This window comes from Physella acuta, unplaced genomic scaffold (assembly GCF_028476545.2).
Source record: "Physella acuta isolate Inbredline_101_S28 unplaced genomic scaffold, ASM2847654v3 ptg000915l, whole genome shotgun sequence".
NCBI lineage: Eukaryota > Metazoa > Mollusca > Gastropoda > Physidae > Physella > Physella acuta.
The window spans coordinates 60,897-76,557 of NW_026732432.1; the positions used below are offsets into that span (position 1 = coordinate 60,897).

General features: G+C 35.4%; 1 protein-coding gene across 1 annotated transcript; it reads right to left on the bottom strand.

Annotated features, from left to right (window-relative positions):
- Positions 1-1,128: 1,128 nt before the first annotated feature.
- Positions 1,129-6,354, bottom strand: LOC131953274 (lipoxygenase homology domain-containing protein 1-like). The gene is made up of 5 exons (XM_059316388.1): positions 6,270-6,354; positions 3,236-3,402; positions 2,330-2,419; positions 1,790-1,951; positions 1,129-1,251 (listed from the first exon to the last, which is right to left on the bottom strand). Exons 1-5 carry the CDS (start codon positions 6,325-6,327, stop codon positions 1,129-1,131), a joined length of 600 nt encoding a protein of 199 aa, XP_059172371.1. The 5' UTR covers positions 6,328-6,354.
- Positions 6,355-15,661: the final 9,307 nt, after the last annotated feature.

Here is a 15,661-nt window from a genome sequence, read left to right on the forward strand (position 1 = left end):
AATATTCGTGTATTTTCCATGAAGCTTCAGATTAAGCTTATGTTGATGTTTAAGAATATATTTGCTAGGTATGATGCTCTCTCCAACCACTCTTTGTCGTTAAAGTATACCAAAACCAAGTAATAAAAAATAAATTCTTTTCCACTAATGCAATGTTTTATAAAGGGAAGTAATTGTGTTTTCCTAATTTATCAAAGGGAAGTAAATGCTAAAGGACTAAATATAAATAATTTTCAGACATAATTAGAGTTTTTGTAAAAGATGATATTTTTTTTAAAATTGTGTTTAATGAACATGCCGACAATTATTACTATCAGTTTGAAAAATGAAAATTATTTCCTAACACTTTCAATAATAATTTTTTAACTCATAAATTTAGACAAATGCGCACGATAATATTCTAACACTTTAATCCATTAATTATGTCAACGACAAACATGTATTTTTACATACAGAATTGAGCTTTATATATTAGATGTATACTTTTAACAGTGTCGGCCCACCCCCACCTCCTAGGTCCTAGATTCTTCGTTTATTCTCCATATGCAACCACACATACAATCAAATGACAACATACCACGTATCCACTTGCCTACCAGCCCTGAAGCAAAAAACAAACGCCGTTATATTCTTGCAGTCCATTTTTCTGCTAAGAACTATGACAACAGTTACGAGAATACCACACACCGCGGCGATAAAATGACCAACATAAACAGCGTTGGTATATTCTTCCGATATATACGGTCAGTCACAACAAAAACAAGTCAGATAATAAAAATAGTCAGATAATAAAAATAGATAAACAATCAAATCGTGGAATCAAAGTGGTGAGTTTTATTTCAGTTCAGACGTGATGCATTTGTACGTTACAGCATTCTGTTTTTGAACACTTTAAAACTTTCGATCTAACTATTAAAACCATTAATATAGTATCCAAATTGTTGTCATGTTTGAATTTAGTAACCACACACAAAAAGAATCCAGAAAAGTAATATAAAAAATATTATAACTGCGTTAATGAGAAAGAGGGTTTGGATATTTAGGTAACAGAGTTAAAAGTTTTATAGAAATTTCTGAAACAAATAACTAAAAATGTGGAACGTATCGTTGTATCGTGCACTATTATTATTAAGCACTAGAGAACCCCACTGTTTTCTTGGAGACGTCAAGAGTTTTTTCTAAGGTGCGGTCCAGCTCATCAGCAGCGATCCAGTTTTTCCAGTTGAACTCATACTCAACATAGGCTGGGGTCTGGAAGAAGAAAGATTACGTGTATAAATTGATTGAACGCTTGAGTACTGTTTTAGTTAGGTAGGCGAAATTTCATATATAGGTGTAGATCTCATTCTCTAGATTCTTTCAAATTTGAGTGATTTCCGGTGACCGGAAGTAGTACTATAAGCATTCTCCGATTTCCCAAAAAAAAAAACATCTCTTCTACTGGATACATTTTTGTTTCAAAATTTTCATTAAGGTCAAGACTCGATGGCAAAGCATCAATTGTGACTTCATTGGATGTTTAACTTTCTTTAAAATAATTCAATGTTTCCTATATAAAGTACTAATGTTCCGCTCTACTAAGCACACATTGTTTGCGTTAATTTTGGTGCACAATTCTTTTTCCAACTTGATTCTATTCTATTTAAAAGATTTAAGAACTAAAAACATTAATTAAAAAATAGTACTACAGCAAGATTGCATTTAAAGTGCTATTCCCTTACTCATGTATATGAATACTCGAAAAAGTTTAGGGGAGATCAATCCCGCTGTATTTTATGGTAAAGTTTACCTTGGCAAGCCCTTTCCCGTTGAACAAGTCATTGTAAACTACACCGTACACCTCGTCCCCTCGACGGTAGCAAGTTCCACTTTTGTGAGAACCGCCACGCGCTTTCACAAACTCTAAAATCTCTGCAGCTTCTGCTGTGGTAAACACTTTTCTCACCCTTACCTAGAAAACAAAAGATGGGCGGTAAATACTTCATATAACAATTTTAAAAAGAATTTAAAAGAAACTTCGGAGCGCTTATTTGACTATAGATATTTGTGAGGTAAAGTGTATCATAGCCATCATAACCATAGTTCTAGCAGCCAAATTTAAAACTTTGTGTAAAAAAAACTTTAGTAATCAACCGAATGTGTAGTAATGTAATGGCATCGGTACTTGTATCAAGGCCAGCACCAATACTTACAAAAGGGCTACGGTCAGATTTATATATATATATATATATATATATATATATATATATATATATATATATATATATATATATATATATATATTATAAAACGTAGACAAATCTAACCCCAAAATACAGATGGCACTCACTGTGTTAAGGAACCAGCCAGGTCTAACGCCAGAATTGTCATGTCCAATTATGATGTTTGTAATAGTTCCAACGTTAGCACTCGAGGATACCTATGCAAAATTTAAAAAGCCAACTGAATCATACAAGTAACAATACGCGTATCATTAGATCACCGGACATTTCTCCATTTTATGATTCGTTATTTTTGCAGCTAGTAGCCAAATCTTTGTTTTATATATATAAAAAAAAGAAAAACATTTTTCGGAAATTCAAGGACTCTAGTCTACAAATTAACGAAGTTTTCAGGGCCTTTTGAGATTTTCATTCTATAAATTATAGGAGGCGCTGGTCGCACGCGCTAAGTTTTCAACCACTTTTTGAACTTTGTGGCCGAATTTACCATGTATTCTTTCATCCGTAGCAGGGACCTGTCAAACTTGAAGCGCCTGCGTCACCGGCAAGTACCCCAAAAAACCGTTGGTCACTATATATATATATATATATATATATATATATATATATATATATATATATATATATATATATATATATATATATATATATATATATATATATATAATATATGGACTTTGCTAACGTGCTAGGGGCGACGGCTTAGTAGTGCAAGTGAGTGTGTGACTGTATGATTCATAACTCCAAAGCCCCAAGTTCGGACCCCATGCAAATGAGTCCCGTTGGCTGGGGATAGCAACCCATTTAGGACATAAAACTCCGATACTGTGTTGGAGGATATGCCTTTCATTATTACAGTCAAGAACAAACAAAAAAGTTATACGCATAGTAGTCGGTCAAACTTGTAAAAAAAAAAATTAAACTTCAGGACAACGGTAATATCTAAAAATTGTTGTTTAATTTTAAAAACAAACTTATATTCTCCAATAGTAACAAGCACCAACAGTACTCACATCGAAGTCATTCGTGTTGCCCCGCTCGAACTTACTCTTCTGTGCGTCTTCAGGCAGTTCGAGCTGTTCTGTACGTCCGCGGTTTCCGATAATGGTGAGAGAAACTTTAGCATCGGTTCCGGCACTGTCCACGTTTCCGGTGTCCACGGTTACGCGATAATTCGCTGCTGTTATCGTGGACATCAAAAATTAAAATAATTCATTACTGTTATGATGCATGTTCGACTAGGGAAATTGGTGCGCATGAATGCTGGTGCGAAGCGATAATATTGAACGAGTGAAAGTGTGACGCGGTACGCAAGAAAGTGACGTTTGGGTGTGAGTTCGTTGTTGCCGGGGAAGAAGCTTAGATTAGTCTTGTTCATGTTATGTTAGGGTTAGGTTGTCCCGTCTCAGTATCGTTTGTTCAAGCTGTCCGATGTCTATTTCTATAGTGCAATAAATGTAATTAGTAAACAATGTCATTCTGTCAAATCATTAGTAATCGTTGATGTCGTCGTGTCTCAAGATGCACTATTGCATAGCTAAACATAATCAAATGGTAGTGGTATTGAAATATGGTATTGGATCAAGTAGTTCTACCCTCTCACTGCATAGCTGTAGTGCACATATAGAACCCAGTTATAACATGGTGGAGCAGCATTAACGTGAACTAGCTATAGTAACATGAAGCAGCTATAACAGAATGAAGACAGCTCAAGCAGTATAACAGCATGAAGCAGTATAACAAGGCGAAGTAGCTTAAAATACTTAGATGCTAGTCGGCGGATATAACATCTAGTCAGAAAACGCTATCACTGTCTAATCAGTCAAGTTTCATCGATATAATTTTCGTACGGACTATGTCTCTGTGATATATGGACTGTTATTGTGAAAACCGTGTGTGAAGATCCCAGTGTGAAAACCCATGTTGAAGACTCGTGTGTGATGACCCGTGCTAAGAAGACTCGTGTGTGAAGACCCGTCCTAAGAAGACTTGTGTGTGAAGACCCGTGCTAAAAAGACCCGTGTTTGAAGACATATGTATGAAGACTAGTTCTAAGAAGACCCGTGCTCTGATGACCCATGCCGTTATGACCCGTGCTGTGAGAAACCGTGTTGGGAGGACCCATGCCATGAAGAAGCGTATGGAAAGAACATGTGATGACCGTGATGTGAGGACCCATGCCATGAAGAACCGTGTGGGGAGAACATGTGATGACCGCGCTGCGAGGACCTTGACATGAACACCGTGCTGGGAGGACCTAGGTTGTGAAGGACAAGGGGATCTGTGTGGGAAGTGTGTGTTGTGTGATGAAGCCGATGATGATGCCCAAGCTCTACAAATTAGATAAGTAGTACCTCTTTATACATTTTTTTTAAGTAGTAGGCATGTACATTTTTTTCTATTACGTCTTAGTGAAACAAAAAATTGTAGTGATTAGGCTGGGGCTGTAGGTATTATGAGCCCATTGCTGTGTTGTGCTGATGAGGGTTGTAGTATGATCAGTAAGACATCAGTATTATTAGTGATAATTGATATTGTTATAGTTCATATGGACACGCCGGTTTGAGAGCGGAGTTATATTGTTGACATGATGATAATGTCACTTTGATCTGGAATTTATTTGTTGTAATAATGATTTTCAATGTATGATATGTGATGATATGTTATCCTATGAGGTTTGTTTTCTTAGCGTAAGGAACCCAGTAGATTAGGATAATGCTGTTTTAAGATAATTTGGTGTCGTCACCCGGCCAGCAGGGGGATTGTTCGTTGGTCGGTTGCTTCATCGGTAGTTAGTTGATTTCAAGACTGAGGATGCAGTCAGATTTTTTTTGTGTGGGTAGCTCGAGGATGTACCGAGTACCTGGTCATGGATTTAAGGGTTCTAGGGAAAATATTCCTCTATGTGATATCGTATTTGGTTACTGAAGATGTTAAGAATTATTATTGGTACATGTCATTGTAACATGAGATGAATATATGCAGGTGATATAGTGATTTATGAAATTTGATGTGGTTACTTAATTACTTAGCACTAAATTAACACGTGAGATGTAATTTATTGTATAAATAATATAGCGTAATTAACAGAAGAGGTACTACATTAGATTAAGTCTAATATATTAGGTTAGAGAGACTATGTTAGATAATGATAACCGATTAGTAGTGACATGTTGTTTTCCCCTAGGAATAATTTCTTTTCAGTGGAACTGATGGGATGTTTAAGGTCTATGATATGATCGGCATTGTATGGAATCCTGGCCTTTACATGATGAATCAACGTGAAGTGTGTTTGAAGGATGTATTCCCAACTTGTGATCTGAGATGTAGGCTATACTTTGAAGAATCGTCATATGTTTGTGCGTGTGGAGACGAACTAAACAGAAACTTCAAGAATTAGTTAAAATTGTTTAGCCTTTAAGGTCTATGTGTGAATGCTACCATAGTTGCTATTGTTAGGTAAAATAGAATGTTGGATTATTGATGTAATTAATAAAGCTAATGTGATTAGCTTGAAGGGAGAGGGGGGTAATGTTATGATGCATGTTCGACTAGGGAAATTGGTGCGCATGAATGCTGGTGCGAAGCGATAATATTGAACGAGTGAAAGTGTGACGCGGTACGCAAGAAAGTGACGTTTGAGTGTGAGTTCGTTGTTGCCGGGGAAGAAGCTTAGATTAGTCTTGTTCATGTTATGTTAGGGTTAGGTTGTCCCGTCTCAGTATCGTTTGTTCAAGCTGTCCGATGTCTATTTCTATAGTGCAATAAATGTAATTAGTAAACAATGTCATTCTGTCAAATCATTAGTAATCGTTGATGTCGTCGTGTCTCAAGATGCACTATTGCATGGCTAGACATAATGAAATGGTAGTGGTACTGAAATATAATATTGGATCAAGTAGTTCTACCCTCTCACTGCATAGCTGTGGTACACATATAGAACCCAGTTATAACAATTACATTAAAAAAATTGTGCACATTTTTAAATTCAGTTACTCTGAAAAATTCAATGTTGAATTAAAGAAAGAAAAAAAAAATCAGTTTTACCGTAGGTTTGTGTGAAGACTCCACACAATGACAGGAAGAGTAGTGCTAGAAATGCCATCGTTGTAGCGCCTGTTGGTTCAAAGACCCGTCAGTGAAGCACCACAACTAGCTGAATAAAGTAATGGCTTTTATATACTTGACACCTCGTTAAAAATTAATTTACATTTTAAACGGTTGAATCGTTTTGTAATTTTCTGATTTTTAAACAGGTAATTAGGGCAACATATGATTTGGTAGTCAGCACAAAATGATCCAAGACAAAATATCTCAAGGACAAATGATCTCATGACAATGGATCTCAAACTAAATGTCTCACGAACAACGGATGTCTGAATCAAAATATGATTCTCAGGGATTCACTCGTGTAGAGTTTTAGCTACGATTTCGATGGACAATAACTTTATTTCCGTTCTCGTCGACAAACTCGTTCAGCACTTCCAGCATTGGGGAGGTAGAGTCGAGGTGATCTACATGTGACTTGTAGACAAGATTTCAGCCATTTTGGTTTCATTGACACCAAGCGTGTTGCTAAATTTAGAGCGGAGTGTTACAATACGCTAAAAAAATATTTCTTTTTAATTTAGAGGCTATTTGTAATAAAATCAAACATCTATATACTACTAAAACTCAAGTTTGTTTACATGTTTGAATATTTATTTTTTGTTTGTTTTTTTTGTTTGTCTGATTGACTATTGTAAATGGTTCTACTCATTGTGGAGAGCTGTAAAATAGTATGTAGGTAGAGAACAATTTTTGTTTTCAGACAGACTGTTAATCACAAATTTATTTAAAAACGTTAATTAATTTATTGATTTATTCATAGGTAGATATATATATATATATATATATATATATATATATATATATATATATATATATATATATATATATATATATATATATATATATATATACATTATTAGCCTGCTGCACTAAATTTCACCGTTAACTGTGAGAAGTATTCTATATAATAGTTTCGCTGTCTGTCTATCTATCTATCTGACAAGAACGCTCTAGAGAAAACACAAGCAAATTAAAAACATGCACAGTAATTCGAAAAACGAAGTATGACGTCATATAGTAGAAAATAATCTCAAGCCGGAGAGTGCACACAGTAATATGACGTCATTGATTCTCGAGTAAACATTGAATAAAAAGGCAATTTTGTCTAATATAAGTGGTTTGCGTGAAGAGTTTCTTTCATACAATTCTTTGGGTAGGGGCGAAGCCCCACCCCCGCGTAAGAACGTCTGAGCTCCCCCCCCCCCCTCCCCAACTCAAAAGAAATTTCCTCATCGATACTCTATAATAAAATTACCGCCTAATTAATGTGTCTAATCTAAAAAGTGGTTTTCTTGCAATTTCTTTAATGCAATTCTTCGCGTAGTGGCTAAGCGCGACACCAGTGTTTCTTTCAGACTTTTTCCTCTCTTCCGGTAGGGGCGAAACCCCGCCCAGATTCTTCCTTTAGTTTGTATGATCTACAAATGCGACCAGTGTTTCTTTCAGACTTTTTCCTCCCCGGAGAGGGGTGGGGGTACTTGAAATTTTCGGGGGCGGGGGTAGAATTTTCTGGGAGGGGGCGGACACTGGAAAAATTATATAATTATATTTCGTTGAATGGGACGGTAGACATGTTTTGGGGTGTGTGTGTGGGTGGGGGGGGGGGGGGGGCTGAGCCCCCTCCTCCCAAGTAGAGTTGCCTGAAAGAAACTCTAAATGCGACTTTTGTCATGAATGAGATTAGGTGCATGGTTTAGGGATATGCCTATGAGTATATTTTGTATAAATTAAAGTAACCGATTCTGGATAAAAATCCGTTTTCAATGTCATTTTTCGCTTCCGGTTAAATTGAATGAAGGTGGTGATTTTGGTTTGGGTTTTAGTTTAGAGAAAAGAGACAGCACTATCAACCTAGCGCCCGTTGTATCCTTCCTCAACGGGTCATTTTTCTCGTTAAATCATAACAGTCTAAGCCGGTCAAAAGTATGAAAACACGTAAGCTTGATTTGTGCTATGGTTTCTCGCGTTATATTTATTTTTATAATTTTTACCTTCTCGTATATACGAAGTATAGAGAAAGTCATGTAATAGTGCAAAACAAAATCGAGATTTTTACGATTCTCGACGTTTTACACCTCATTGATACGGAAAACATAATTTTGCAATCTTGTCCGTATGTCTGTGTCTCTCTCTCTCTCTCTCTGTGTGTGTGTGTGTGTGTGTGTGTGTGTGTGTGTGTAAACACGATAACTTGAGTACCGTTACAGCTAGGTTGATGGAATTTCATATATAAGTATTTTATCAAAATCGTAGATCCGTATCAACTTTTGAGCGATTTCCGATAACAAAACCGTAAGTGGTACTTTTTCTACTTTGAATTTTTCAAAAGCCTATAACTTGAGTATTATTTTAGATAGATAAATGAAATTTCACATGTAAGTAAAAGATCTATGTCTCTACCTTCTTTCAAATTTTGAGTAATTTCCGTTGACCGGAAGTAGTAATTTACGCCATTTCCGATTTCTCAAAAAAAAAAGCAAGTAAATTTATAAAGCACTAATAAAATTCCGCACTATTATGCACATTTTGTTTTGGCATTCGCTTGGTGCGCAATTCTTTTTTCTACGAGATTCTATTTTATTTTTAAAATTTTAAGTATGTCTATATTCCGAGTTATATAAGAATATTCGAAAAAGTTTAGGGGAGATCACTCCCGGTTTATTTGTATTTATATTATCAATTTTTAGTACATTCATTTTATAGCTATACGATTCTTTAGCATGTCTTATTTAAATAATAACTAAGAGAATCAATTGCTTTTTAATTTACATAGTGCAAAACTATTTAAATGAGCTTAATGGGCAACCCTATTTTAAATAAGGGCAGTAAGTCGTGGAAATAGTGAGAACGGTTGCCCATCTTTCAAACTATAGCTTTTGTAGATTTTAAAATATTTTTATTTTCTACGCAACAGTGTGTGTTAGTTACTGTAGAACAATCGCTGTTATAGTAGACCTGTTTTTTTTTTTAGAAAACCATTATCAAGCTGCAAGAAAAACATTATTTATGAAAAGAAAATTCATTTTTTTTTGGGTCGGAATTGGGCCACTAAACGTCCCGCCCCCCCCCCCCCACACACACATTGCGGGATCTGGCGACATGGTAGTTCCGCCCCTGGCTATCCTAATACACTTTAGAAGCAACTAATTTTTTTTCCTTTCCTTACGGACACCACTGGCTCAGGAGGTGGCTCAACCGTAGGAAACTAAAAACTAAAATACTTCGTCACTCAGGTCAAATTAATGCATACTGACAGGTAAAGGAATGCATTGTGAATAGAATAACATTCCCCATTTAACTATATTCGAAAAAGTCTGCACTCTAGCAGTGGCAAGCATAGAATAGTCGCAACGGTGTTGGCTGCAGCACTACTGTGGGGCTGGTGCCCAAGCGGCTGTTAGCTGTCTGTAAACCTTCTACCACACCTACTCTCACTGTTCGCCGATGAATGTTTTAGTCCTGTTTAAGTCGAAGATGTTTTTTTTTACAGTATTTTTTTTTGGTGAGTTTTGAAGATTAAATAATAAATTAATACTAATAGTTTCGCTGTATGTCTATCTATGTATCTATCTGACAAGAACGCTCTAGAGAAAACACAAGGAAATGAAAAACATGCATAGTAATTCGAAAAACGAAGTATGACGTCGTCACATTTAGAATAGAGTAGAAAATAATCTCAAACCGGAGAGTGCACACAGTAATATGACGTCATTGATTCTCGAGTAAACATTGAATAAAAAGGCAATTTTGTCTAATCTAAATGGTTTGCGTGAAGAGTTTCTTGCATACAATTCTTCGGGTAGGGGCGAAGCCCCATCCCCGCTTAAGAACGTCTAAGCCCCCCCCCCCCCTCTCCCCAACTCAAAAGAAATTTCTTCATCGATACTCTATAATAAAATTACCGCCTAATTAATGTGTCTAATCTAAAAAGTGGTTTTCTTGCAATTTCTTTAATGCAATTCTTCGGGTAGTGGCTAAGCGCGACACCAGTGTTTCTTTCAGACTTTTTCCTCCCCGAGAGGGGTGGGGGTACTTGAAATTTTCGGGGGCGGGCGTAGAATTTTCTGGGAGGGGGCGGACACTGGAAAAAGTATATAATTATATTTTGTTGAATGGGACGGTAGACATGTTTTGGAGTTTGTGTGGGGGGGGGGGGGGGGGAAAGAGGGAGGGGGAGGGGGGGGGAGGGAGGGGGGGGGGGAGGGGAGGGGGCGAAGCCCCCTCCTCCCAAGTAGAGTTGCCTGAAAGAAACTCTAAATGCGACTTTTGTCATGAATGAGATTAGGTGCATGGTTTAGGGATATGCCTATGACTATATTTTGTATAAATTAAAGTACCGAGAAAATAGACGGCACTATCAACCTAGCGCCCGTTGTACCCTTCCTCAACGGGCCATTTTTCTCGTTTATTAATATTTGTGCAAGGAACTGAAGAGTCACACCTTGACACGAAAAGAGCCGCATGCGGCTCGCGAGCCGCAGGTTGCCGACCCCTGACTTACAAACACGACATGATGCTGTAATTTGTTTTAATTTAAAAAAAAAAAAATTATTTTTCATAACCCGAACAGGCCAGCAATGAGTATCATATGTTCGTATTTTGTGTTTGTATATATATATATATATATATATATATATATATATATATATATATATATATATATATATATATATATATATATATATATAGGCCTATATAATTACGTATCTCTATACATATTAGAATGATGAAAGTGCTGCTCACCCCAACACTACCAGGTAGCAACACTGACTGACGTCATTATTTACCTGTGTGTAAGTTCACTGTCCCATCCAGGTAAACTACTTATTCCTCTATTATAACATGGTCATTTCGATAATTAACTATTATAATTAATCATGAAGTAGATCTATTTCGCTAATTACACTAGCTAATTAACTTAAAGTAAAAGGTGGCTTCGTCTAATTGGATGCATCTAATTTGTCTAATTGTCTAATATATATATACGAGAAAAATGGCCTATTGAGGAAGGATACAACGGGCGCTAGGTTGATAGTAATGTCTATTTTCTCTAAACTAAAACCAAAACCAAAATCACCACCTTAATTCAATTTAACCGGAAACAAAAAATGACATTGAAAACGGATTTTTATCCAGAATTGGTACTTTAATAGGATTTAAGCTTGATCTCTACGTAGTTACTGCACATTGATACTAATGTTACCGTTATAAATAAATAAATAAATAAATAAATAAATAAATAAATAAATAAATAAATAAATAAATAAATAAATAAATAAATAAATAAATAAATAAATAAATAAATAAATAAATAAATAAATAAATAAATAAATAAATAAATAAATAAATAAATAAATAAATAAATAAATAAATAAATAAATAAATAAATAAATAAATAAATAAATAAATAAATAAATAAATAAATAAATAAATAAATAAATAAATAAATAAATAAATAAATAAATAAATAAATAAATAAATAAATAAATAAATAAATAAATAAATAAATAAATAAATAAATAAATAAATAAATAAATAAATAAATAAAAGATACCCCAACTAATCTGAATCATGACAAAAGTCGCATTTAGAGTCTCCTTTAGGCGACTCTACTTGCCCCCCCCCCCCCCCTCGCCACACACACACCTCAAAGCACATCTACCGTCCCATTCAACGAAATATATATACTTTTTCCAGTGCCCGCCCCCTCCCAGAAAATTTTACCCCGACCCCGAAAAATTCCAGTACCCCCACCCCACTCCGGGGAAGAAAAAGTCTGAAAGAAACACTGGTCGTATTTGTTGATCATACAAACTAAAGGAAGAACCTACCGGAAGAGATGTATGAAAGAAACTGTGCACGCAAAACACTTTTTAGATTAGAAAAAGTTCTACCCCTCCGGGGAAGAAAAAGTCTGAAAGAAATACTGATGTTGCGCTTAGCCACTACCCGAAGAATTGCATGAAAGAAACTCTACACGCAAAACGCTTATAAGATTAGACACAATAATTATGCCTTAATGTCAGTCTTTTTTATCATAGGGTATCGATGACGTCATTTCTTTTGAGTTAGAGGGGGGGGGGGCGGGAATGGGGTTTAGCCCCTACACGAATAATTGCATGAAAGAAACTCTGCTCGCAAATCACTTTAAAGATTAGACAACATTGGCTTTTTAATTCAATGTTTACTCGAGAATCAATGACGTCATATTCCTGTGTGCACTCTCCAAGCTTGATACTATTTTCTATTATATGCTAAATGTGACGTCATATTTCGTTTCCGTATTACTATGAAAGTTTTTAATTTGCTTGTGTTTTCTCTATAGCGTTCTTGTCAGATAGATACATACACAGATAGACAGACAGCGAAACTATTATATAGAATATATATATATATATATATATATATATATATATATATATATATATATATATATATATATATATATATATATATATATATATATATACATATATATATATATATATATATATATATTTATATATATATACATACATATATATATATATGGGGGGGGGGCTAGAACATTTTTTGAGGGGTGGCCCTTTTTTTTCTAGTTCCGCCACTGGTTTCTTTCAGAGTTTTTTTCTTCGTAGGATGGGTGGGGGGGGGGGGTCATTAGATATTTTCGGGGTCGGACACTGGTAAAAGTATATATTTTCTATATAAATTCCATACATACATCCATACATAGGCTAGCCTACTCAAATAGAACTATTCTCTTAAGTCGCGCTATACCTTTTTAGTTACCATTTTGAACATGACAGTATTGACAGTCAATATGGGAAGAAATAATAGAGTTCCTCTGTTACCATGACCTCAGCACATAATTAGGTAGTGTTGTCAGTTCTATACACAGCAGCCATTGCCTTATATGGTGTTATAGATAGTTATAGGATAATGCTCAAGAAAGAACACGATAACTTGAGAACGTTTTCAGTTACGTAAACGAAATTTCAAAAGTAAAAGATCTTATTTTTGAATCAATTTTAATTTTTGAGTGATTTCCGAAATCCGTAAATGGTGCTTTATTTTTTATTTAAAAAAATACTAAAATACCATTTTACTTGAGTACTGTTTCAGTTATCTACGCGAAATGTCATTCATAGATGATCTTATTCGCTGCATTCTTTCAAATTTTGAGTGATTTCCGGTGACCGGAAGTAGTACTTTAAGCTATTTCAGATTTATCAAAAAAAAGGTTATCATTGTTTCCTTTAGATATAACTACTGTTTTATTCTATTCAGCTTGAATAATTCAAGCGGGAGTGATCTCCCCTAAACTTTCTCGAATGTTCTTATATAAAACTACGGTGGATGGCTACTCGGAATTTAGACTTGATTTTTAATCAATTTTTTACATAATTAAACTTTTTAAAATGGAAAAAAAATAATTGCACACCAAGTGTATAATAGTGTGGAATACGAGTCTTTATATATAAAAAGCAATTTGTTTGTTTGTTTGTCTTTTATGCATTGCTACACTTTTCATCTGATCCCCATGAAACTTTGGGAAGTTGTTGAGAATAATCCAGGGGAGGTTTCTGCGGAGAAAAAAGTTTCAAATTCGCAGGGGTGGCACTCCCGACAGGGCGCGATTCGATTTTTCTCTATATACAGTTTATAAAAAATAAAAGTCGGACGCGGTTCGACACCGTTTTATCCGAGTGCCACGAATCTTTATGGAATCGATGAGAATACTCCCGAGAATGTTTCTGCGGGGAAAAAAACTCTTTTGGGCGTCGCCCAGAATTCCAGAGCGGCTATCTTAGTGCTTGGTATCCGTTAAAATGGGCATCCTGCAGCGGTAAAGCTGCAACAGCCGGCGCCCCTGCGATTGCGTGACCCGAAGCACCCCGGGCTCCCTTGTGAGCACTATGACGCCTACGATCGTTTTAAAAATAAAGGCTTTGCACTGAAGATACGATGAGCAACAACAATCTTCACATGATGCGCGTCCTCCGGTGCGGCATGGGGCGTTTTGGCGTGTGAACTAGGTCCATTTTAAACAGTGCGATAGGCTATGAACACAATGGATTACTATAATCGCTCACTAAATTAAATCAGGCGCCGGTATGGTGTAATGTGGCGCCTTAGGCTATAGGATTGGTAACGCATTGATGGAACCCTCTTAAAATATTGCATTAGACTTTATTCTATCCCCGCAGCAACGCGCAGGGACGAGCACGCTAGTGCTTTATTAATTCAAATGCGTTTTTTTTTTTGAGAAATCAGAAATAGTATAAAGTACTACATCCGGTCACCGGAAATTACTCATATATTGATAGAAAACAGAGAATTAGATCTTTTACTTATAAAAAGTAGAAAAAGAAATTGCTGAAAAGTTAATACAGAACTACAAATTTGATTTAAAACGTATATATAACATTTCACCAACTTTGCTGTAACGGTACTCAAGTTATCCTGTTCACAGACACACAGACATATAGACAAGATTGCAAAATTAACTTTTACCGACTCAATGACACCTAAAATTAGGAAATTTTGATACATCTAGATTTAGCATTTTTTCTCGATTAAAATAAATCCACTACACTCCGTATATGATGAAGTACTGAGGTGTAAAACTATGAAAACTGACAAAATTTCATGTGATTTTTGTGCAAAATTAATATTTCCTCTATACTCTGTATACGAGAAAAAAAATACTAATAAAAAACATTTCTTGAAGAATATACGAGAAAAATTAAGGAAGATCACTCCCGCTTAATTTTTTTTACTTTCTCGTATATACGAAGTATACAGAAAGTATTGTAATCGTGCAAAAAAATCTCTTGAAATTTTAACAATTTTCACCGTATTACACCTCAGTCCTTCATCACATCCGAAGTATAGAGGACTTATTTTAATCGGGCAAAACTTATCAATCCAGATTTATCTAAATTAAGAGGTTTTATGCGTAATCCACTCTGAAAAACTGGGCTTTGCAATCCTGTCCGTATGTCTGTGTGTCTGTCTGTCTGTCTGTGTGTAAACACGATTACTTGAGTACCGTTACAGCTAGGTTGATGAAATTTCATATATAAGTATTTTATCAAAATCGTAGATCCGGATCAACTTTTGAGCGATTTCCGATAACCGGAAGTGGTACTTTTTCTACTTTGAGTTTTTCAAAAGCCTATAACTTGAGTACTATTTCAGATAGATAAATGAAATTTCACATGTAAGTAAAAGATCTAATTTTAACACGTTTTTCTTAACTCAGCTTCGCGTTTGTGGATGTGTGGATTTGTTTGTTGTTAAAATTGACATCGAAAATTAGCCCACTTCTGATTGCTCTAGAGACC